The sequence below is a fragment of the Chelon labrosus genome (genome assembly GCF_963514085.1).
Source record: "Chelon labrosus genome assembly, chromosome: 16".
NCBI lineage: Eukaryota > Metazoa > Chordata > Actinopteri > Mugiliformes > Mugilidae > Chelon > Chelon labrosus.
Genome location: NC_140349.1, coordinates 9,719,436 through 9,743,486, shown reverse-complemented (window position 1 = coordinate 9,743,486; position 24,051 = coordinate 9,719,436). Strand labels below are relative to the sequence as shown.

The 24,051-nt window shown below is 40.5% G+C and overlaps 3 protein-coding genes across 7 annotated transcripts; all 3 read left to right on the top strand.

Moving 5' to 3' along the window:
- Window positions 1-863: 863 nt before the first annotated feature.
- LOC311501033 (histone-lysine N-methyltransferase SETDB1-B-like) lies at window positions 864-6,215 on the top strand. Of its 2 annotated transcripts, XM_084562684.1 has the most exons (8): window positions 864-1,351; window positions 1,886-1,987; window positions 2,520-2,873; window positions 2,970-3,137; window positions 3,687-3,888; window positions 4,019-4,092; window positions 4,666-4,856; window positions 5,293-6,214. In XM_084562684.1, the coding sequence occupies exons 2-8, from the start codon at window positions 1,888-1,890 to the stop codon at window positions 5,398-5,400; spliced, it is 1,197 nt and encodes a 398-aa protein (XP_084418810.1). In that variant the 5' UTR covers window positions 864-1,351; window positions 1,886-1,887; the 3' UTR covers window positions 5,401-6,214. The 2 variants fall into 2 exon arrangements, with proteins under 2 accessions (XP_084418810.1, XP_084418811.1); XM_084562685.1 differs by lacking the exon at window positions 864-1,351 and having other exon boundaries at window positions 1,380-1,987; window positions 5,293-6,215.
- A 679-nt stretch (window positions 6,216-6,894) lies between these two features.
- On the top strand, window positions 6,895-12,114 carry LOC311501941 (uncharacterized protein). Its single transcript, XM_084564013.1, has 10 exons — window positions 6,895-6,934; window positions 7,935-8,109; window positions 8,739-8,842; window positions 8,918-9,508; window positions 9,765-10,253; window positions 10,405-10,606; window positions 10,744-10,817; window positions 11,473-11,663; window positions 11,772-11,883; window positions 11,975-12,114. The coding sequence occupies exons 2-10, from the start codon at window positions 7,940-7,942 to the stop codon at window positions 11,980-11,982; spliced, it is 1,941 nt and encodes a 646-aa protein (XP_084420139.1). The 5' UTR covers window positions 6,895-6,934; window positions 7,935-7,939; the 3' UTR covers window positions 11,983-12,114.
- A 368-nt stretch (window positions 12,115-12,482) lies between these two features.
- On the top strand, window positions 12,483-23,718 carry clk2a (CDC-like kinase 2a). Of its 4 annotated transcripts, none has more exons than XM_084562912.1 (19): window positions 12,483-12,653; window positions 13,813-14,018; window positions 14,120-14,399; window positions 15,429-15,519; window positions 16,325-16,391; window positions 16,972-17,088; window positions 17,212-17,378; window positions 17,928-18,022; window positions 18,321-18,450; window positions 18,945-19,027; window positions 19,284-19,363; window positions 19,451-19,541; window positions 19,656-20,370; window positions 21,332-21,433; window positions 21,885-22,014; window positions 22,210-22,392; window positions 22,487-22,787; window positions 23,195-23,282; window positions 23,382-23,718. In XM_084562912.1, the coding sequence occupies exons 2-13, from the start codon at window positions 13,813-13,815 to the stop codon at window positions 19,842-19,844; spliced, it is 1,596 nt and encodes a 531-aa protein (XP_084419038.1). In that variant the 5' UTR covers window positions 12,483-12,653; the 3' UTR covers window positions 19,845-20,370; window positions 21,332-21,433; window positions 21,885-22,014; window positions 22,210-22,392; window positions 22,487-22,787; window positions 23,195-23,282; window positions 23,382-23,718. The 4 variants fall into 4 exon arrangements, with proteins under 4 accessions (XP_084419038.1, XP_084419037.1, XP_084419039.1 ...); XM_084562911.1 differs by having other exon boundaries at window positions 22,127-22,392; XM_084562913.1 differs by lacking the exon at window positions 21,885-22,014.
- The last annotated feature ends 333 nt before the right edge of the window (window positions 23,719-24,051 follow it).

Genomic DNA, 24,051 nt, shown 5'->3' with positions numbered 1-24,051 from the left:
CGACAGCTCATGTGCACACCAGCCTTCCTAAAGTTAACGGTGCTGAACTGACAAGGAGAATTAACATTCAGAGGGGAGATCAGCGGCCACCGTCGCCCACATGGACCAGGCTTCTCTCCCTGCGCCCCAGCTTGAGGTGGACGTGGACCTGGGCTTCGCGCTCTTCTTCCTCTTCCTCCTGTGTTTCTTCCTCCTGGCGACGGTGGTGCGATGTGCCCAGACGGTGGTGGATCCTTACGGCTCGATCTCCACCTCTACCTACCAGGAGGAGCAGATCACCTGAGGAAGATGAGAGTGAAATCTTTTAAGACTCTGCAGGAAAATGCAAATAGGAACTCCACGTGACACGTGGGGCTCGGGGTGAATTTGGACAAACGGAAATAAAATCAAAACCAAACTCCCATCTCTATATTTGTTTCTGACCTACATTCCTTTTGAATAAGAACATGGGTGAGTTATTGATACGAGGAACACACCCAGAGGCTCGGGACATTTAAGGCCTATCCTGAACCGCTGTTTGAAGTATTAGAAAGAAATGTCAGATGACGAATCCTTTAATAGTTTTTTTTTGCCAATCTTAAGAGAAATTTTGTATCTGAACACAGCTGTATAGTGTATATATCAGCTACAGCAAGCACAAACTTAAACATTAAAGGCTGAGTAAAACAGAAAATGTATGAAATTAGTAAAATAGTTTGAATTATTCTTAATTTGACCATGGAATCATCTGTTTCTTTGCTCAGACATACTATTTTATTGTAGTTTCATGTAAAATATTCCAATAGGTATGACACTTTTGAAATGAACTATTAAGATATGACATTCCGTACTTTTTTTGTACAGTAAACTATTTTAATGTGATTTACCCGCTGAGATTGTGACTTATTTTTTTTAAGCGTCCACTAGCAAAAAAATAAATAAATAAATTTGGTTTACAATCCAGATCCGGCAGTACCTCGGTCAACCTGGTGGTGGCGGTAGTGCGCTGTTTCATTCGTCTGCCTAAGAAAACGAAGAAGAAGAAGAAGACGAAGGCGGAAAAAGGACAAAAAAATAAAAAATAAGAAACACGGCAACAACACAAGTGTCCTATGTTAGTTTAGTGTCATTCACCCTTTTAAGCATTAGGCAGAAATTAGAGTGCACACGGTTTTAGATATTTTTTTGTCTCAAGGTGGAAATGTAAACGTGTTATGAAACCTTTTGTTTCTTCAGTGCTAGCTGGAATGTAAGCTAGCAGTGCTAGCCTTGTAGCTAACAGGGTCTGCCAAGCTTCACACTATTATTAATTGCGCTCGTGTGTGATCAGGCTTTTGTCATTTTGAGGCGGTAAACCGGAACACATCAGCAGGTAAGTGTTAAGATTTGGTTCACATTTTACACTTTTATACTAAGCAAATTTAGCACAATTATAGTTATAGCTCTCATGTTTAACTGCAGCTGTAAAATGTGTGTTGTGACTTCCTGAAACTACTTATGAGGCATCAACGCAATGTTTACTCAACGTCTGTAATGTGCTCTTATCAGCTGCAAATGAAGATAGTTTGATAACACCTGTAGTAAAATAAAGATACGTGACAGAGTCTGTGAACCAGAAGCATAGTAATGTTGGTCCTGGAGCAGGTAGAAATATAAAGAAACTTAATTAACTGTTAAAATTGTAAGTCTAAACATATCTACTACACAGTATTCACTCCAGGTGGTCACAGTCGGATCCAATCAACAACAAAAACAAAGGCAGAACATCCCACATATTAGAAAATAAAATGCAAGAGCTATTGGTCGTTGCAGTGTCATGTTTCTCATGTTCATCTCATCCACTGCTGGTTTATCTCTGAATGACTAAAGTGTCATCTGCTCAGTTTGAATGTGGCGTGTTTTGCAGAGATGATGCAGGTGGACAACTTGGAGACGAAACCTTTGGAGCTTAAGTGGTCCAAAGAGGTAGTAGAAAATAAGATAAAGAAAGAAGAAGTAGATGATAAAGGTGAGTAGTGCAATGAAAGTAAACACAATAAGTTTAAGGCTGCAGTATCATTTTCTTTGTTGACTGATATTCAACCATATCCAGAAATGTTAAAGAAAGGCAACTGGACTCGTAGAGTTTCTTGAAGATGTTTCACCATTCATCCAAGTAGTTTCTTCGGTTCTAAAGGAATGACGTTAACAGACTCTAGTCATGCAAGTACCTGGTCGTCAACAGACATTCGTCAAGAAAGTTACACCTACAGTCGGTCTTGTTTCAAGTTTAACTCCCCACCATTCCTTTAGAACTGAAGAAGCTACTCGGATGAGTGGCAAAACGTCACAAAACGTTGCCTTTCTTTAATGTTTTTGGATATACCATGATCTGGATGACTGGACGAACCTTCACAGACGATGCCTTAACCATCAAATTTCTGATATTTCGCTTATAAAAAAGGAATTACTGTTTGGACTAAGTGATGCAACTCAAGGACACTCTGTTAGTGTCTTGATTGTTGCAATTCACAATTTCACCAATGCTTTTCTCTTTGCAGAAAACACATCTCAAGCTCCACGTGAGTCCATTCCCACCACTAGTGCAACTCACTGCAAGACGGAACAGTGTGGGAACGGCACCGAGTCTCTCTGTCTATTAAAAAAAGCAGTGGTGGTTTTGACCAGACTCCCCGAATATAAGCTTAGCATTCTGCGGCCACCAACGCCTCAGCAGTTTTACAGCGAGGATGAATCCCTCAGCAGCTCAGACTCTGATATGCAGTGGGAACCTGGAAATAATTCTAGTGATTCCGATTTTTCACTCTCGCACAGTAAACAAAAAGCTGCTAAACTCTCAAAGAGTGACAAAGCAAGAAGTCCTGCAGCGCCAGTGAGCAGCAACCACCGCAACGGTATTGGCCACGAACAACACCACTAACTATCACTCACTGATCAACGTCAGATGTAGTAACTTTAAAATGTTTTTTTTTTTTTTTTGCCTCACGCAGTGGCTGAAGTAAAACCCGTTCCACCACCTACAGCTCATTCTTCTAATGAAGACATAATTATCCGCCCCAACTTCCCAGAAAAAGAAGTAAAGGTTGACATGGTGGTGTTGGCCAGGAGAAGAGCCATGAGATGGCAACAGGGGAAAATATTGGACATAATTACAAGGGGTAAGAGAAGATACTGCAAAATATCTCCAGCAGAACCGGTCATGTGTTGGTTGTATACAACAAAGATATTATGTATGGTTTGATTTACAGAAATTAGATTCTGATTATGTTTTAATATTTAAGTCTTCTGCAAATATGACAGCTTTTGTATCTGTTTAAGGCTGTGGATTTAGCAAACAAATTTGCTTATACTGATCTCAGATGAAATATATCATTAGAACATTTTTTTTTTATTTCTAATGTATATTACAATATAATGGACATTTGTATGTTTATTACAAGACTAAAGTATATAAGTGGATTCAGGGCCTGTTGGCTCTTTCCACGTGTGCCTCAGTTTTCTGTCTCACTTGCAGACAAGGCTGTTTCTCATAGTTTGAGTCGATTACACGAGGCAGCCTGAGGGCGTTTCACTGCTGCGTCACTGCTGCAGATTGTTTTATTACTTGGAAGTAATTTGTATAGGAATGACTGTGTCTCAAGCTTTTTTAACAACATAAGCAGTCGATCATTCTTTCATAATGATCTTTTTGTATTTTTCATTTGCAGAAGATGGACGGTTAAAATACAAAGTTAGCTTTGAAGAAAAGGGGAAGAGTCTGGTGTCTGGACACCACATCGCCTTTACCAACACGCCAAAGCTGGAGGAGCTGTACATCGGCGCCCGTGTGGTTGTTCAGTGTCAAGAAACCAAGTTTTTATACCGGCCTTCTATTCTGGCCGAGCTCCCAGGCAGAAAGAACCGCTTAAGGTGTGTATTTGAACGAGTGTTTATCCCTAGACTTATTTTTAAAATAAATCAATACGTCGCAGTCGCCTCGAGAAAATCGAAATGCGCTACTAAATATTTAATGTGATGCAAACACATTTATATTTTCCAGGTTTTTGGTCTTTTTGGATGATCACACATCGTTATACGTGGGTTTACCTGCAATTCATCTTGTGTGCAGACCATGTAAGTTTGGCTGTTTTCACAGTTTGGCTGTTTTAGGCTGCCTTTATTTGAAACTGAGATTTATTTCTCATTTTAATTTTAGCATATTTTGGTTTTGACCTCCATTCTTTTCTTCTTTTTTTTTTTTTCTTCTAATTTGCTTTTGTGATTTATATTGAAAACAAAAGAAGAGCACAGTTATGTCAAACTCCTCACTGTCTGGGTCTCTTCTCACTGATCTCTGCTGATGTTCTATATTAAAAATAAGAAAAGGAGGAATTACGTTCATTTATCCTGATGGTAGCCTTCTAATGGGAAATATCTGGTTTGGAAATAAAGACCTTCTTTGACGGATTAAAGTAGTGAAAAGACACTGATATGGAGATTTACATAAAGCAGGATTAACCATATGTATGCACCGTTATGGTACCCTGTTGAGTTTTTGCCCTTTAGAAGTGCTATGGATCAATTTCTGTTATGTCTGGATAATAAACACAGTGCAGAAACAAACCCAAAGCCATAAATGCACATGTTGTAAGTTGTATCATTGTCATACTTTAGAAGAATGATAGATTTTTTTTATTTTTTCAACAGTGGACGATGTTTTAGGCGACATTCCTGACGGCTCTCACAAGCTTTTCATGAAACAATACCTGAGAGACTGGCCGTACCCTCGATTGACCCAGTACAAGCCTGGATACATGGTTAATGTAGAATTAAATGGGGCCTACCAGTGCTGTGATGTCGAGGCGGTCGACTGCAGCTTGATGCAGATTGTTTTTCAGGTCAGTATCTTTTTTCTTTAACCGCACTTGTACATACTTGCAAGGAAAAGCTGACAAAACCAAGCCCCACTTCAATTCAGTCAAAACAAATGATGTGTTGTAAAAAAAAAAAAAAACGATTTGTACAGGAATAAAATGGAAAGTAGAATAAAGCAATCAGATCAAAGTCCGTAGAAAAGAATGCAAAGTCTTTATAAGTTGTCTGAGTTTTGTTTCAGATCATGAGTCAGTCTCTCCTATGGGAGGAGAGGATATCTCTAATATACTTATATTGACTTTAGGAACATGTAATTTAAGGTAGAAATAAAAGAAACAGATTTAATACCAATATGGTCTGAAATACATTTAGTATAATGCAACAGGGATATTTTTGATACTATAAATATTTTTGTTTCCTTGGACATATATTCATATAATGTCTTTGTGCTACCCTCAGGAAAGTCAACAGAAGGAGTGGATCTACCGAGGCTCTGTACGACTGGATCATGTGGCTAAGTTCCTGGAACAGAAAGAGAAGGGAGAGCCCAAAGATGACGCTAAATAAAAAACCCATAGAGTCTGTTTATGGAGATGTAATAAATAAATACTGTGTTTAATCTTGTCCATCATTCTGGAGGGATGTGCCATCGGATTTGACACGAGTAAATGATGAACTCAAGCATGTCTGTTCCAACCCGATGTGCTACTTTTCTTTTCTTTTGTTTCATCTGGTGTTTCGTTGCATTTCCAACTTATGAATAATTGTGCACATCATCAAATGGCAATTTTCTATTTCTAGAAATTTGGATAAAACAAAATCAGCTTTTGGGAAAGATTTATTCAGCATATCTTTCACCAACATGGCTGTCCTACAGCTGTCAGCTGACTGAAGATTGAGAATATGCATTTAATCTGCACTTTCCATAGCTGAAATGTATTTTCTTTATCGTGCACGGGAAGACATTTATTTCTGTTTTTGTTGGTGCACTCGTAGGAGGATACATAAAGGATGTATTTTTCCATCGTTTTCTATGTTTTTATTTTAAGATGATCATGTTCCTGGAACATTCTAAAGAAATAAGAGAAGGCACTACACGTCCAGCATTAACAAAAAGTTATTCGGTAGTACAGTATGTTGTGCTACTGTTCTTGGGACTTCTGGGAACAACGTAGTAAATAAGCTTTAGGATTTTATTTTGATATGTATTCATCGTGGTCACTCTTGTTCTTAAGATTTCATTCAAATTGAGTGTGCCTGAAACTGAACGACCAAATTCTTCGTGTGTTTCTATCCGAAAAATAAAGTTTTACATTATATACTAACTGCCTCATCTCACTGCCTCAAGTTTTTGTATTTATTTGCTCTGTGCTCCAATATCTTGAAAAAGAAATCCACGTTTCATATTATTATTGTATAGTTATACAGCAACTATGTCGATCAGTTGCCTAAAACCTGAGCATTGTACAACAATCATGCAATAACTCCTGATGTTGTGACAGTGTATATTCAGTAATTAACAATGTTTTAGATCTTAATAGGGTTTTATAGGTTTAATTAAGATTAATAGGTTAATAAGTCAGTTGACATAAAAAATTGTACTACACATTTTTGAGATACTCGAGTATTTCTTTTTTTGTGATTTTTTTTTTATATATATTGCAGTTTTTGTCCCTCCAAAACACTAATTCCACAGCGTCAGGTATTAATAAATACATTCTGAATTATCCATTGTTTTAGATTAAGCATATAAAACATTTAGAATAAGATCCATTTTAGCCAATTACCTACATTTTGCAGCAGTGCAGGACTTCTACCTCTGATGGAGGTTTTGCCATTATGAGAACAATACTCCATTTTACTTGGATTTATTTTAGATAGATATCCACAACTGAACTAACTGACTTTTTTTATATAAAACATAATTATATATTTTATTATCTTTAAATTGTCACATATTACTTCTAAGTTTAAAGGCTGAGGTGAAACCAAAGACTGTATATAAAGAAACACAGGGGGCAGCAGTGAGCTCCTTACACCTCAGTGCAGCAGCTCGAAGCGTAGAAGAAGACGCACTAGAGGAAGTTGTTGTTATAAAGAGGTAAGATTTTTGCTTTATATGATGTATTTATATACAAAATATAATGGCATACAAAACAATGTAATGGAAGAGGATAAAGCGACTATTTTGGCAACTTATTTCGTGTGACGAACGTATGATTCATAGGGTTTAGAGCCAGAACAGAGCCAGTTAACATGATGTGTTCAGGGGTCTCAGACAATGGGACAGTGTCTTCCCGCTCTTATTCATGGCTGTAGTTAAAGGTGTTTTAATGCCATGTTTTTAGTCCAAGCTACTAGTCTCAAGCTGTGCTGAAGTACACTAAAAAACTAAAAGGAGGCTCCCATTTCTGTGATGAGATCCCTCTAAATCCTCTCACACTCCTACTGCTACACTTATCAGCCACAACATTAAAACCACTGACAGGAGAAGTATATAACATTGACCATCTTGCTGACAATACAATGTTCTGTTGGGAAACCTTTGGACCTGGCAGCATGTTTTTAAAATTATTTAATAGCTCCAAATTCACTAGACCCCAAACTGATCAAGTATCTGTGGGATGATCCACAGAGACCCCTTCCCCTCAACCCATAGGACCCAAAGGCCCCCAACTAACAACATAGTGTTGCCAGACACCACAGGACACCCTCAGAAGGCCCATGTCCATTCTCTGATGAGTCACGACTGTTTTGAAAGCACAAGGGAGACCTACACAATATTAGGTCATAATGTTATGCCTGATCGGTGTATAACCCAATTAATACTGGGCGTGTGAAGCATATATTGGACGTTAACACATGATGGACATGAGTGCGAGTTAAGACCATCTTGTGGCAACACCACCACATCACTACTGACCATAATAGATTTGAAAAAGACTGTTATTGTGCAGTTCACAACACAAGATAAGGAACGTTGTGCTAATCCCTGCAGATGATTAGAGGGAGCCAACTAAACCATAAGGGATTGCTTAAGTTTTCTAAATGTGATAATGCCATTTAACCTTACCTACAATAATAATGCTTGTGTGTCACAGTGATTATGGAGGGGGATGAGATGGAGAGGACCAAGGAGGAGCTCCAGATGTGGATCAGAGACAGGGTAAAGAAGAGCATTCTGACCTCCCGAGATGTGGAGAGGAAACGCGATCGGCTGCATGCTGTGGTAGAGCGCAGGCAGAAGCTGGCCGCCGACCTCCTAAAGCTCTGCGAGTGAGTGTTGTTTCGACTCGATGCTCTTATTTCTGCAATTGCTGCAGAAGATGATCCTAGTAAATCTGGCAATCATGGAAAAAGAAAACAAACCGAGTTGTCCGTCCTATTTCTGTGAAAGTGTGATATTTGCTGCTCCTTTGCTGCATATATTATATCAGTCTGGGCAGGCATGGATGAGACTTGGCTGGTTGATGGAGTTATATCCATAACTAAGCTGAATGGGACAATTTTTCATACGTGCATTTTTTTTATGCTGCAGAAAGTCTTGCTTTAGTGGAAGTTCTGTTGTCAGACCAATGCTGTTTCGAGTGAAATCTCTGCTTTCTGTGATTAAGATTTGATGTCAAATGGCGCTCAACTCCTTAAACATTTGTCTTAGAGAAGTTTTAGTTGGTTCCCATAGCTCTGCCATTTTCTGACTGTATACTCCTTGTCACGGTTATAAAATTAACAATTTTTCTATTTGGACTGTGTGAAAGTAGTGGTTTGATTATGAGAATCATTCATTTCTGACTTCATTTGAAGGTGGTGCCCCAAATTTCAGTTGTTGTGTAGTCATGCTACATTATTAACTGTATATGTTCATGTTTCATACATGCTCTTTGTGTTGTGGATGTTTTTTTCAGCTCTGTAGCCGCATGTGAGGAAATAGTGAAAAAACAATACTCTTTGCTGGGATGGGAGTACAAGGACTCAGATTCTGATGAGGAGGATGATCCTACAGGCTTTGGTAAGACATAAATGATGATGCAAAAATTAGATAAGTCTGAAACACAATTTAAAATGTGCTTGCGTTCCTTTATAGGACGTGTGCATTTTCCCTCTGAGACTGAAGTCCACAAACATCCAACCTCTAAAGTTGCTCCTCTGGTACCAAAGCTTGGAGACAATGAGAGAGTTAATGGAAAACAAAGCTCTCTCCCTTTAAAAAGAGAATTAGTGGTGGTCTTGACTAGACTTCCCTCATCTGTGGTCACCAGGGCTCTGCCTCCATCAACCCCTCAGATTCACAGCAGCGAGGATGAATCTTTAAGCGGCGCAGAGTCTGATATGCTGTGGGAACCACAGGCTGACTCGGGCGATTCTGATAGTTCCTTCTCAAGTTTAAAAACTGGGTCAAACAAGAGGAGAAAACTAAGTCAAGGGAATGATGAATGTGGCAAGGCTCATGGAATGCCCTCGTTAAACACAGACTCGGGCGCTCAAGGCACTGGAGCGGAGACCTCAACGCCCACAGCCAGAATAAATATCAGTTTTAACGGCGGTGGAGCAAAGACATCAACAGCCCAAGCGAGTGCAAATACTGATGCTAAAAACAATACAACGAAAACACTCCAAACCAACGCGGGTTCCAGCGCCAACAGCAAGGCAGTGCATACACCAGGCTACACTCAAGGTACGGGCCGACACTCTACCACTGTGAAACATGTTCAACTATGCTTTTTTGCTTGTTTTTAATCTGCCATGGGAAAAAACAAGAGAAAGTTTTGTGGTCATGTTACATGAAAAGTGGAGATTCTCCTCTTATTGGGCGGATAACAATTAGTCTCCCACACCAGGGCTTTGGGGATCATTTGACATAATTTGCCCGTGGACAAAAGTTCATCAGTTTTAATAATAAAACTAATATATTGCTCTGTTTGCTCTGGCAGGAATAGTGCCTGCGCTACAGTCTTTTGTAGAAGCTATAAAGCCACTACCTACCAGGACCCCTCGAAAGCGAAAAGAAGCAACCAAGACCACTCATTGCGTGCCACAAGGAGAGGCAGGGGCTACCAAGACCACTCATTGCGTGCCACAAGGAGAGGCAGGAGCTACCAAGACCACTCATTGCGTGCCACAAGGAGAGGCAGGAGCTACCAAGACCACTCATGGCGTGCCACAAGGAGAGGCAGGAGCTACCAAGACCACTCATTGCGTGCCACAAGGAGAGGCAGGAGCTACCAAGACCACTCATTGCGTGCCACAAGGAGAGGCAGGAGTTACCAAGACCACTCATTGCGTGCCACAAGGAGAAGCACGAGCTACCAAGACCACTCATTGCGTGCCAAAGGGAAAGATCACCTTGAACATGACGGTCCTCGCCCAAAGGAGGCCCATGAGCTGGCATGAAGGGACGATTTTTGTTATAATGACAACGGGTAAGTACTTAAAGAAAGAATGTAATGCTGAACATTTGTCATCAACTCCACGGCTTATTTCGCAGTTAAGATGCCTCTGTTTAGAGACAATTATGTTCAAGAAAATGCTGCATTTTGAAACAATTTTTTTTTATTATTATTATTATTTCAGAAGATGGTAGCTTAAGATACAAGGTCAGTTTTAAAGATAAAGGGAAGAGCATCGTGTCCGGTCACCACATTGCCTTTGACAGGATTCCAAAGGTGGAGCATCTCGATGTTGGTGCACGGGTCGTGGTCAGGTGTGAAACTGACCAGACTGCGTTCATACCTGGTGTCCTGGCAGAGTTACCATGCAAAAAAAACCGCATGAGGTTTGTATGCGTTACACACAATCACTTAATGATAAACTCTGATTATTCAATCAAGAAGTGAATTAATTCAGTTTCAGATAAGTCATCGTTTGTTTATTATTATTAATATTATTTTGTGTTTATTTCTAATTTTCTAGATTCCTGGTCTTTTTTGATAATTCAGTGCCAGCCTATGTTAGTTTACATCAACTTCACCTGGTGTGCAGACCATGTAAGTCAAGGCTGTTTATTAACCTCTTTGAGAGTTTTGTGTGCATTTTGTTATGTGTGAAAATTGTTTTTGAAAACTTATCCAGCCTTGTTAAGAAGCTTCAGTTGATATCAGCTGTGTCAGCCTCATCTATGCTTTATCGGCAGTTTAATTAAGTTTATGTTAACATTTTTAACATCTAACACAACAGACACACGCTGACAGAATCCATGAAAAACAGCAAATAAATGAATAACTTTAAGAAAAGCTCGTTCCTTGAGCTAAAGGGGTTTTTACTTTAGTCTGAACCAATGAAAGATTCTAAAATTACTCTTTTGACATTTTCATGGTTATTTTTCATCAGCTATTTTTCTGAAGATTACACATAACTGAGAAAAATAAAATATGTGCGGTTGTTAAGAAATCTGGAACTATAGTCTAGATTGCTGGTAAAAAATATTTAAAACGCCAGAAATGAATCTTTTATTTTTTACTTACTGGTGTTACATTTCGGTCCCCATAATAATAATAATTTGTATTCTGAAATTTTATTAACAACCCACATTAACAGTTTCCCTTGAGTTGAGGCTATTTCCTGCAGTGAAGTGTATTATGCTGCCAGTAAAAACAATAACAAGATTTAATTATTTTTTTTTTGTTCCATTTTCTGTGACAGTGCCGGACCCTTTGGATGATATTCTAGATGACAAACACAAGAGTTTCCTGAGGGAGTATATAAAATACTGGCCTTACCCACCTCAGGTTAAATACAGCGTTGGACAGACATTCAAAGTGGAACGTAACGGACTCCAGGAGAAGTGTAAGGTACTGAAGGTCGACTACAGCTTGATACAAGTTGCCTTTGAGGTCAGTATGACATTGCACCATTCCTTAAAGCATTTCCAAATGCATTCTCAATGATTTATTTTATCCTGTTCTGTGTATTTACACCGTGTGACTTGTCATCGTGCTTAGAACGATCAACATAAGGAATGGCTCTACCGAGGCTCCTGGCGCCTGGAGCACATGGTCACAATGATGCAGATGCATGAGAAGAAAAAGGCAAAGGCCAATGGCCAGACCCCAAGTAAATAAAACAAATTTACGCTAACAATACTGAGTTATTCAATGTATTTATAATATCTCATTTGTGTCCTCTGTGTTCTTGTGTACTTCAGAACCGTGAAAATCGTTTCACTGAAGGGACCGTGAAGTACTGGATGGATGCATGTGCTGCTGATGTTCTACCTGAACCTAAATGCATTTTTATAATAGCTTCTGATTGTTCTGATAACAATAAAGTGTTTTATTTTTATTCAATTTTTTTATTGTTTATGGTTGTTTTGTTTTTGTTTTTTTACAAGAAAGAAGCTGCATAAAACCTGAATATTTTAGAATAAGATGTTAAATGCTGACCAAATAAATAATAATAATATTAATAATAATAATAATAATGAACTTGTCAAGTAAACTATAAAAAGTCAGCATTACAGGCTGTGCCAAAATAAAAAAAATAATATTTTCGTTTACTTTATGAAGATAAATTCAAAAATAATATTAAAACCACATTATTTTTACAATGTTATTTGAAGTCAAATATGACATTTGACTTCTGTGTATATTTATAACTTCGCTTGTTAGCTAGTTTTTCTGCGGACATGTACTAAGTGCAGGGAGGCGTTTCAACCGCTAGTCCAAACCAGAACTAGCTTCACTGGGCAGTCCGGGGGAAAAAAGGCAAGCTACGTGATAGCAACGGAGCAGTAAACATCGGGCCAGTGAGGAGATAGAAGAAAAAACTGGAACGCCATCACGGATTTTTTGTGGGACAAGCGTACAGGCCTCGCTGCTAAAACGGTACGAAATATATACGAGCTTTTTTTCGTTGTTAAAACGAGCTTCGCTGCGATCTTGCGGTTAGCACGGCAGCTAGCATAAGTAGCCGATAGACGTAGCCAGCTAAGCTAGCTAAGCTAAGATGGCGGTCAAATTATTTACATTAGCTAGTTGCTAGCGCGGCTCTCTCACTCTTACTACGTCGCTTCTTTTTGACCCAGTTGTCTTCGAACTTAAAGCTGTATTTGCGTTTATTCAGCGTGTTTGTGATTAAAAGATGCGGGGTTGCCGTAGTTAAATCAGCGCCGAGCTTGTTGAAATTAACGGCAATTTTACTAACGTTAATGCGGGTGTTGCATCGTCTTTACACGGTAGGAGAAAAGCACTGGTGTCGCTCGATGAGTAGCTAACCTTAATTTATGAGCCTGGACTGCTGTTGTCTTTTAAATGTAGTCGGAGTTTAACCGACATGACGCAATGTTATAATTACTAGTGACTACAAAGCCGGCTTTGTTTGTTGTGTACAATCATTTGAAGCACCCCTGTGTTTACGTGGCTTGTCATTACTTTAATAGGACCATGCAACAGGGTTGTGAACATTAATAGGGCTCTTTTTAACGTAATTCATTGTTCACACATGTGCAGAGTCGCTCTAACAGTTGTATGTATAGCTGCACGCCCCCCTTCCACAGAACTGATAGGGTGCATGTGCATGCTGATACATGTCAAAGTTGGTATTTTAAACCGTGCATCTGTGGTTTGGCTGCGTTGAAATCTAGGCCTCCCTATGTGCAATTATCACCTGGGTCTAAAACTTTGAATCAGTCCACTCCACTGAGTTGACGCTTTAATAATATCAGGAAAATACAACCATCTTTTGTTTACCGTATTTGTCCACTTAGTTGTTGTCAGTCAGCCCTCTTGATCTGATATTGAGGAGCAATTTGACATAAGTCAAAGCCCATTTCAGGTTCACTCAATTGTGATGTTTACTGAGTGCCACAAATCACTTGCGTCTGGCAGTGAACAGCTGTCCCGCTAAGTTCAGCCTTGAGTAAAAAGAAAACTGCTAACAGGAGTTTCCCAGTTGTAAGTGTTCATTTAATGAACCTTAAATGTCTTTTTTTTTTTTTCCCCCCTAGAGAATAATATTCTGTTTGTCCTTCCAACACTCCACTAGATGCCTCACACTAGACGATACTCGTCTTCGGACAGAGACAGTCGAAACAGCTACCAAGACCGCCACCGAGACCGAGACAGAGGGCGAAGACAGGGTCGAAGGCACAGAAGATCGCCCACTTACTCATCCAGCAGTGACAGAGAGAGAGACCGAGACAGAAGAGGTCGGGGACACAGACAGGAACCAAGCTATGCACGCTCAAGAAGGTACGTCCGTGCGTCAAGTAAGATTTGTTTGGTTTGCCCTGCACTAGAGTACATTTTCTAGGATCAGTCTTTTCATTGTATGCCTCTTTCCGCTGATTCAGTCGCAGCTATGACAATCGCTCAACGGAACATCGACCATTCGACCGAAGATACTGCGAGGGATACAGACGGTTGGATCAGAGCAGAGATCGTGACCGAGAGAGGGAGCCACACGGAGCAGCCGATAGTTACTACCCACGGGATTTCTCTCCAAACATGTACGACTACCGACGCGGCCGCGAGAGAGAGCGTGAGCGCGAAGAATCATACCGGCGGAAGGGCAGCAGGCGTAAGCACAAACGAAGGCGGCGTAGAACCAGGTCCTATAGCCCATCCACCTCGGTGAGTACAGCCAGACCTGAGATTGTGTTTTAACTCTCCTCATCCTCCCTCTTTTTACCTGCTCTTTCTTTCACCCTTTCTATCTCTCTCTTTCCCTAACCATTTACTCTTTGTAGCCCCTGGACTTGGTAAGTAGTTCAAACTTTATGATTTGTTTTTGTTCTGTCAGAGGAGTTTTGTTATTTTTTTTCGTTTGTTTGTTTGTTTAAGGGGCTTTTACTTCAATTGGCATTTCTTTTTGGAAGAGCATTTTCATTTTTTAGTTGTTGATTAACAATCAACTACTAATTCTTTCTGTTCTTCGCATACACACGACACTTTCCTCAGGTTTCTCTTTTAAAGTTTATCAGCTGTTTTATCGATTGTGAATTTTTGTGACGATAGCCTGGAAAAGTGAAAATGTTCTACCAAACAAAATCTAGATTTGAACTGAATTCAGATTTTTGTTGGAAGTTACTGGCAGATGAAATTATTTTGTTTGTGTGGGGTAAATCAAACCACACCTTAAATATTTTAAATGTAACTGAGCAAAGGTTTGCAATTCGATATAGAAGAAATGTTGGGGTATTTATTTTTTTTAATATAACTTAAATACATATATACTCCTGTCATTTTATCTTCATTCAGTTTTGAACTCAAAAGTCAGCCTGAAAAGTTTATTATTAGTTCTATCACTGTCTTAATTGGTTTGTGCGCTGATGAATGGATATGCCAGTTGCTTCCTTGTTTGTAAGCAGCTGTGGTTTTAAGGTAGGGGGGGAGAGGAGCAGAGGACAACATGTAATATTTGACTTGTTCCCTTGCACTATATTCCTATCGTTATATATTTCCTTCACGTGGTGTCATGCGTGAATCGCCCCATGACCACGAAACCCACCTACAACCACAACTACATCAACTACCACCCTCCTCCTCCCTCCTCATCTACCTGTGCCGCCTGATGCCATGGCTGCGGCTGCCCTTGAACCCCCCCTGCCCCCCTTCGGTCGTGTTGTGACCTGCTGATGGCCGGTTTGGGTGTGAAAACAGCGGAGCGACAGCCGGACGCGGGCACTGAGTGTGAGGGACGACGAGGAAGGGCACCTGATCTGTCGGAGTGGGGACGTCCTGCAAGAGAGATGTACTCACTGCCACTACTCTATCGTAACCCTTCTCCATATGAGTATTAAATCATAGAGCATTTACATGACATGGGAGTGTCTGATGAAGATGCCTTGCTAGAATGCTCTTCGCTCTAGCTGAAATAGCAGGGTGGATTGCAAGAATGTTGAAGATTTTGAGAGGGACTTTAGATATATTCTGCTTTTTGTTTTAGGATTTTAAGCTGTGGAGCGTTTTCTGTTTCACAGGTTACTTGGCTTTTCTAAACGTGTTTCTGTTGTGTTTTAGCTTAAAACTCAGTTACAGGTTTGAATCTGCAACTTAAGCTAATTATTTTCCACTAAAAAAAAAGGTTTTACTTTTTTTCTCTCTAGTAGAATGATCGTCACTTATTTAGTCATTTCATTAAGATTAGAACAAACATCACACATAGAGACACTTGATTTACACTTAACACTTAATAATTCATTTTTACAAGGAGCACTAATCAGTTTTCAGCTTTATACATTACCCCGTATACTTTTGGACAAAGACAGCTATGTCTCAAAAGGCTGTGCCATCATTTTTCGATGACTGCAAATTGGTCATCAAAGGAAGAGAGTGCTTTAATTAGTGCCGTGGATTCAGTTATCATAGACTTCCCCGTAATGTTTTAAGCCTGGCAGATTGAACAGGCAGCGATATGGAAAAGGGGATGGGCGCTAGCGCTGATTCGCCTGTCTTTTGCATTATGTGTTCCATCTCAAGTCCACATGTCTAATGCTTCTGTTCTCTCTTTCCCTGCTCTCCCCCTCTCTTCCTTTTTTCTGTGTTTTGTGTTCCAGATGAGATTGTTAGCACTTTGGGGGAAGGCACCTTTGGGAGGGTGATGCAATGCATTGATCATCGGAGGTGTGTATCAGCTCAAACGTCAAAACGACATCTGTTACTCTCTCTTTTCAAGACCTCCAGTAGGGAATAGTTGTTCATTGTGCTGAATCTTTACAAACAACCTACATTTTGTCATGCTAGTTTTTGAATAAGAGAATACAGACATGCTATTGCTACTGTTTTTCTTTTACTTCTTCCAGTCAGTGGCTGTTAACTAAAAACTCCTGCATTAAAGTGTCCCACTTCTGCTGCCTTTCTGTTTAACGCGGTGCAGTGCACTGCAGGAAAATGAGCTCTTTGGTATTTTAGCCCCGGGCGACTGAGCCCCTGTGTAAACTTGAGGCTGTTTGTGCCGCTCTCTTTGTAGATCGTTTCTTGTCTTATACATCAAACGAAGTAATTACCACGATCTGGGCCTGGCTGCTGTCACATAGTGATGATTATTAACCAGCCAAATATGCTGTAGGGAGAGACTTCTCTGGTCCCCCTTCAAATGAATGACACTGACATGAGAGTCTCTGCACTTATAATGAGTGAGGACTGTGTACAAAGTATGGCATGTTTTTGATTTATTGCTTCAATACTATCTCATGCTTTACAGGGGAGGAGCCCATGTTGCTCTGAAAATTATCAAGAATGTGGAAAAATACAAGGAAGCAGCTCGCCTGGAGATCAACGTACTAGAAAAGATCAACGAGAAGGACCCAGATAACAAATTGTAAGTTCTGACTTCTGCAGTCCGTAAGTAATAAAATACAAACATACCAGTACTGGCGGGTTTTGTAGCACTAATACCGCTCATTTCATAACATAACATAACAGTATTCTCTTTGTCTTGCAGCCTTTGTGTACAGATGTATGACTGGTTCGACTACCACGGTCACATGTGTATCTCTTTTGAGCTGCTAGCTCTGAGCACCTTCGACTTTCTTAAGGAGAACAACTACCTGCCGTACTCAATTGGTCAAGTCCGACACATGGCCTACCAAATCTGTCTTGCTGTGAAGTGTAAGTTATTTTTATGTCATAAGAAACCTAACACCTTTAAAAACAAATACGTGAAAACAATCATTGAGGTCCCTGTAATGAGGATTTTTGACATATTATCCCCAAAATAAGTAGTTTTGCAAACACATCTTCAGATATTAATGTCTCTTGTTTTGTGTAAAGTGCCTTGATTAGACCCATCGGGTGGTTGTGGCAGATCACTGTGGGGGTAGAACCACATGAGGGCACTAAAATTAAATCACTGTGACTATTCACTTACTAAGGTTCTTCATTGAAAAGTGGTGCTGTATAAATTTGGGTCTGCCCTTTTGAGTTGTTTAATTTACTACCACAAATGTTAGCATCAATGTGGATCCCATTTTATGTATTGGAGTATTTTTAGTGCTTTTGTTTTCTCAATATGTATTTGTTACTATTACCATAAGAGCACCACCACCGTCTTGTAATAATATGAGAACTGAAAGGAGGTTAAATTGAAATAAAGTAGCTTTAAGTTCATTTTCTGTCAACTGTGAAAGGCTAAATAATCTTTTTTTTCCCCCTGTACAGTCCTCCACGACAACAAGCTGACACACACAGACCTGAAGCCTGAGAACATCCTGTTTGTAAACTCAGACTTCACAATGTCCTACAATGTAGAGAAGGTAAGGGGCCAGAAGAACGTGAAGGAAACATGTGAAAAACATTTTTGTCTATATGCATGCTGTTTCCAAACAGGGACAGACCCTTTAATTTCACCCACGGATAAGACAATCTGTCAAGTTCAAGGCAATAGTCACTAGATTTTTACGCAGGTGGAGGAACATTTTGCCACTAGAGTTTACTTTGAAGAAAGTGAGATCAAGTTTTCTGTGGTAGATCTACTACTAAATCAAACTAGACTTGTCATAAGAAAGTTATTGTAATCCCGACACTTGAGAAAATCCCTTGTCTGTCTTGCAGAAACGAGAGGAGCGGACCGTTAAGAGCACTGCAGTACGCGTGGTCGACTTTGGCAGCGCCACTTTTGATCACGAGCACCACAGCACCATCGTGTCAACGCGGCATTACCGAGCCCCTGAAGTCATACTAGGTGAGAATGACACGAGGATGTGTTTGGTGGTTTCTGGGTTCCCTTTAGAAACCTGCTGTGTTGCACCAGTTGAAACAAGCCCCTCTCAAAATCACCACCCTGATTCTTCTGTCGAGAAAAAAACCTTTAGGGTGCCTTGATCTGTCAGACAAAAAGGTGTCATGTTTCCCTTTTCTGATTTGACTTGCAACAACAGTACTACTGAAAGTCACTGTCCGGAAGCATCGAGTGTTGAGATAAACTCGTACTGTTTTAAATGAGGACCACAAATAATATTCTATTTTAGTCCATGAATCATTTCAGCCCTCTAGGTTGTACATGGCAAACACGGTTAAACTCTAGACTGGATTGCCTTGTGATCTAAAATTCTGAATCGTTTCAGCATAATCTGTGTGAGGTTAGCAAGCATTAACCTCAGCCTCCATTGCTCACCACATATGACACATGTTTCTGAGTGTTTTAATGTATTTTCATTCCATGGTTTTGTCCTTCAGAACTTGGCTGGAGTCATCCCTGTGACGTGTGGAGCATTGGCTGTATCCTGTTTGAGTACTACCTGGGCTTCACCTTGTTTCAGGTACACAAGAGCACGCTGCTTATTCCAGCCTTTTATTCATTTATTTCCTAATATTGAAGTAGTATTTAGTGAATCCAGTGGTCAATTTGTCGGACGTTAAGCCTTTGTGAGCTCCATCTAACTCTGGCGTGACTACAGAACCTGCAGTATTTAAAATATAATAGTATATTAAACTTTTATCTTCTGTATCATTGTTTTTCTTTCTGTCTTTTCTTTCCTCTGTCCCACTGAATTATGGTTCTTGAATTTCTTTCAGACTCATGACAACAGGGAACATTTGGCCATGATGGAACGAATCCTGGGACCAGTACCCTCTAGGATGATTCGTAAGACCAGGTAAGAAAACATAAAAACGAATACACCTATTTATAGAAAACAGCACGTACTTGAACGCTGCTCACACAGAATGCCTTATATTCGCAGGAAGCAGAAGTATTTTTATCGTGGCCGTCTGGATTGGGATGAGAGTTCGTCGGCGGGGAAATATGTCAGAGAAAACTGCAAACCCTTGCGGGTAAAACAATTAGTATGACCAAACTCTCAAAACAACTCTGTCTTTTGTACTGGAGATTATTCCTTTGGCTCATTTCTTTTTTTTCCCCTCTTTCCTTATCTGTCCTTCCATCAGCGGTATCTTCTATCCGAGGCAGAGGAGCACCACCAGTTGTTTGACCTCATTGAAAGCATGTTGGAGTATGAGCCCTCCAAAAGGCTGGTGCTAGCTGACTCACTCAAACACCCGTTCTTTGAAAACGGGGGCATTGGTGAGGCAGCAGGCAGCAAGAACTGGGAGGGAAACCGGGACATCAGCCGGTGACCCATAAGCCTTTAAAGACTTCCTGATGGAGGAGATCAAGTTCTTTCTGTACGGAGCGGCAACTGTTGAATAAACCAGGGCTTTGGAGGTTTTATGTTATTTGTCATTAAAGCATGGACACCTTAACTTCTTGCTCCTGCGCCCTGCCCCTCCGACGTCCACCTCTGCAGCCACGAGAGGCATGTTTTTGCGGCAAAGACCAAAATAACCCACAGACGACTGGACATGAATCTTTTCTAACGGTCAGAGCCTCAGTAGCGGCCAACAAATCTTAAATGGAAGACTGCTTATATCCACAGTAGCCCCTCTATGCAGCTCCTGTCTTCCTTTTGACCTCTGGACCACCTTCCTCCCTTCCGTCCATCCGTCTAATATTTTCATCAGCATGTAAAGAAAATAATTCACCTCTCTAAGGAAATAAGCATTTCTGCTGTCAGTCATAGAAATCTCAGCTTTGGAGAAGAAATGTCTTCCGATTCTGAAGTCCAAGGAAAGGGTAAAAAGGAGATAGAGCTGTATATGCAGCGTAAGTCCTCACCTACACACTTTTAAACATGGAGACATGCAAGGTATTCTGTTGCGCTAACATCAAGTCATTAAAAATTGAATATTCTCTTTGGAAATTGCTCCAGTAGAGAACGGGTGTCTCATTTTTTTTTATGTTGTTAAGTGAGCACTTGCATTGCATATGATTTTTCTTCATGTTTCTTATTTTATTATGTATAAAAGGAATTTCCCCCACATGGAGACTCTGCCCTTAATCTCTGGTCGGTGGGTCTGTTATTATTTGCCAGTGAGATGATTATGGTGATGGACACTCCAGTCACGCAGGCATCTGTTACCTGTCTTACTGATAAATATATGTTTATGTTAAGCAATGCTTTCTGGGTGTGTGTGTGTGTGTGTGTGTGTGTGTATTTGTGTGAGAATGTAGGGGTGTGGATGGAGTGGGTGATGCTTCCATGTATTTGCTCATTTGCTTAGTTAAGCATTAGTGATGGGAACACTCGCACACGTTTAAACTTAAAGAACCTTAAAACTGCCTTTTCCATGTTTGACATGGTTAGAAGTTTCTCTACTGGGGTTAAGCACACAGCTCCTGATGTATTTATTATGAGACCCGATAGGCCATAGTCCCCACCCCGCCGCCCTATACATGACTGTGTTACTTTTTGTATGAAAAGGCGTGTAAAACTGTATATATGTATTATTGTGTAGAATTAAAGTCCTACTGGCCAAAGGCTTATGGTTCTCTCAGCATCAGTTTGGGCCCGTGGTAGCTAAAGGGAGGTGTTTCTCACATTATTGTTGTCCTCAGTTGCCTCACTGATCTGCTGGATAATGTGATGAGCGCAGAGATCACGCAGGTGTCTTGAGATGATTGACACGTGCCCGGTATCGAAATGCTTTCTTTTGCCCGTCCTTATCTTGTTAGTTAATTTCTGCCCGGAAACTAATCTCTCTTTCGTTCCCTTCCAAAACCTAAGCTCAGCCGACCGTCACCTCGTTGATTCCCGGAAGAGAGGGAAGCGCGGAAGATCTGCCGCGACAGGTGCATCGATGCATCGTGTAGGGTTCTCCATCTGTCGGTAATGTGTCATTCTACTGTTGCTTTGTTTAACCTCACTCACTGTCCCCGTTCTTTATGCCTTGGCTTTAGTCCTGTCCATGAATGGGTCATTCACCAAGCTGTTGAGCCCCTTACTATTTATACAGCAGCTAAAATTAGCACTGCTATACGTCAATGCATACTGAAAAATAATATACAGGAACTCTGTTGTTAAGTGATTTAAAAACAATGCTTGCAGTTGTGAATCTTTGTGGTTAATTTGAGTTTATTTCGATAAAGTTAAGTTTGATATATATAACAACTAAAGTAAGAATAGACTGTTTTTATTCAAGGAGCATCAATCCCAAGTTATTGTTAAAGTCCAGACAGACCGGTATTGTTCAGGCTTGAGTTCACTAAGTGAATGAATCAGTGAATGAAATGAGTCATTCAGCTTTGTGTGATGTGCTGCATGTTCTTAATGTCTCCAGTCAATAGAGCTGCAAATCCTGTCTGCGTCATGAAAGCGTCCCCCGTCCAACTTTGAGTTGTCCATCTGTCCGGCTTCCTCTTGACACCATCGCCACATAATGCCATCGCTGGTCGCATAAATTTCCTTGGGTGATTCTTACCGAAATAAAAAGCAGCTTTTTTTTTTTTTTTTTAAGTTAGTGCTGCTTCTTTTAAATCAAACCCCCAGCACACTTTTTTTTTTTTTTTTTACCCGTTTCAGTGGAAAGAAGCAGCTGTTTACCTGTGAAGATTTGTCTAGGACTACTCTGTTGTTAATGAGATAAACGACTCTTGCGTCTTCAGCTAATCCTGTTCGAAGCCCAGCGGGGTCATCAGTCAAATCCCCATAAGAGCGGACAGTGACAGAGCAGAGGTGTATACAGGTACACGACTGAAGCGCTGGGAGCGATGCATCAAATGGACTTTGCACTTTATGGCTTTTAGAAATGATCATCTGAGTGTGTCTACAGGAGATACAACACACAGGTCAGTTCCATTGTTTGTTAAAGGCAGAATATTGAGTTAAATAACATTTATTGAGGAGAAGGTTTGCAGCAATTGTTGCACTTTGTATTTACAGATAGAACAAAGGCACGTCAAGCTCGGCAAAGACCGCCTGATTAACTGACAAGCATCTACGCGAGACAAAAGCTGGAAATGGATTCCCTCATGTCGCTGGGCGCTCCCCTGAAGCAGTTCACCAGCTGTGTGTCGGGGAAAAGCGCCAGCGCCAAGCGGGTGACCAAGAGGAGCGAGTCTGTCCGCAGGAGCAGCTTCACCCGCAGGAAGAGCGTCAGCAGGAGGAGAAGCCTTCCCTGCACCACCCAGAAAGTCCCCGACTCGTGGCTCAGATCGTACCAGGCTGATCTCAAGAAAGAAAGGTAGAGAAGAAGATCCATTTCAAAACAATAGCAATAATCAGATTCAGATTTAGATGACATTATTTGTAACCAGGGGACAATTTAAGGCACGTGTGAGCAGCATGACGTGGAAAACAAGACAGAACAATATACAAAAGCTATGTCTTAAGTAATTTAAACATTTCAGACATGGCTGTATTATTATTATTATTATTATTAGCTCTAAAAGTAGTAGTTTAGGTGTTTTAGGCTGTGCTATTTGTGTCATGGGCTCATTTAGAGTCTAAAGCTTTGTTTACCATCTTGTCATCCAGCTGAGATTCTTGGCCAGACAGACTTGGCTTAGCGAGGATAAGGCTATTCCTCACATGAATAAGCTTCTTGCCCCATGTGCCGTGCCTAATGTTGCTCTGTGCTGTTTGCCAAAGGAAACGCCAGCAAGCCATACTGGCCAAGAAGAACGCAGAAAGGACCGTCAGGAAAACTCACTTCAGGAGCCACCACTGCCTCCCAAGAGTAAGTTAATAGACACAATAAAATTGAAGTTTTGTTGTTTTTTTTTCTCCCACTTGTCATGACTTAAATCAAACGATCAACGTCTCTTTCCTCCTCCAGCAGACCACCGCTGCCAGGAAATCAGCCCCAGCAAAGGACGATTCCTTCTTCGGAGCCTTTCAGGGTCTCAGTCTGGATGGACTGATGGGAAGCACTACTGGATCCCCCGCCCTCGCTGCTCCTTCTGCAGGCGCAGATCCGTGCAAAGTCATGTGAGACTAAACACTGAGGGACAACTGGACTTTTTTTTTTTAATCGAGCCACTTGCATGTGAGATTGTTCCCGACAAAGGAGATTTGATGGAGAAAGAAGATCTGGATTTAAAATAAGACATTATCTCACTTTATAATCCAAGAATGTGTTATTGTGTATTAAATACTTTTTCCTTTAGCAGAAATTCTTTTGTTTTTGATTTCTTGACTGCATTTCTCTTGTTTACAATTTCCTTCTCCTGAAATATTTAAACTGAGGCTATAAAGTTGAGCAACAGTTACTGCCGCGTCCTTGTACTCCTCGTTTATGGCTCACCTGACTGACGGTTTATTTCCCCCAGCGTTTATGCTCCTGAGTTGCTTTCGTTTTGTGGAATTGTTTGAAATCCAAAGCAGAAACTAAGCAGGTAAAATGATTTTATTAGTTTTTTTCCAAAACATAAATAGGAAATAATGTACAAGAAACACCAGGGAGGTGTTTTTATTCACATTATTTTAATAACTGTTTTAAACATGTA

What these genes read in the sequence shown, in the direction of transcription:
- clk2a (XM_084562913.1), top strand. Translation starts at nt 13,813, where the DNA reads ATGCCTCACACTAGACGATACTCGTCTTCGGACAGAGACAGTCGAAAC. An exon ending in CCTATAGCCCATCCACCTCG is followed by an intron (nt 14,400 to 15,428) that starts GTGAGTACAGCC and finishes GTGTGAAAACAG; the next exon opens with CGGAGCGACAGCCGGACGCG. An exon ending in CAATGCATTGATCATCGGAG is followed by an intron (nt 16,392 to 16,971) that starts GTGTGTATCAGC and finishes CATGCTTTACAG; the next exon opens with GGGAGGAGCCCATGTTGCTC.
- LOC311501033 (XM_084562685.1), top strand. Translation starts at nt 1,888, where the DNA reads ATGATGCAGGTGGACAACTTGGAGACGAAACCTTTGGAGCTTAAGTGG. An exon ending in GGCAGAAAGAACCGCTTAAG is followed by an intron (nt 3,889 to 4,018) that starts GTGTGTATTTGA and finishes TATATTTTCCAG; the next exon opens with GTTTTTGGTCTTTTTGGATG. An exon ending in TGATGCAGATTGTTTTTCAG is followed by an intron (nt 4,857 to 5,292) that starts GTCAGTATCTTT and finishes TGCTACCCTCAG; the next exon opens with GAAAGTCAACAGAAGGAGTG.
- LOC311501941 (XM_084564013.1), top strand. Translation starts at nt 7,940, where the DNA reads ATGGAGGGGGATGAGATGGAGAGGACCAAGGAGGAGCTCCAGATGTGG. An exon ending in GGATGATCCTACAGGCTTTG is followed by an intron (nt 8,843 to 8,917) that starts GTAAGACATAAA and finishes GTTCCTTTATAG; the next exon opens with GACGTGTGCATTTTCCCTCT. An exon ending in TGCAAAAAAAACCGCATGAG is followed by an intron (nt 10,607 to 10,743) that starts GTTTGTATGCGT and finishes CTAATTTTCTAG; the next exon opens with ATTCCTGGTCTTTTTTGATA.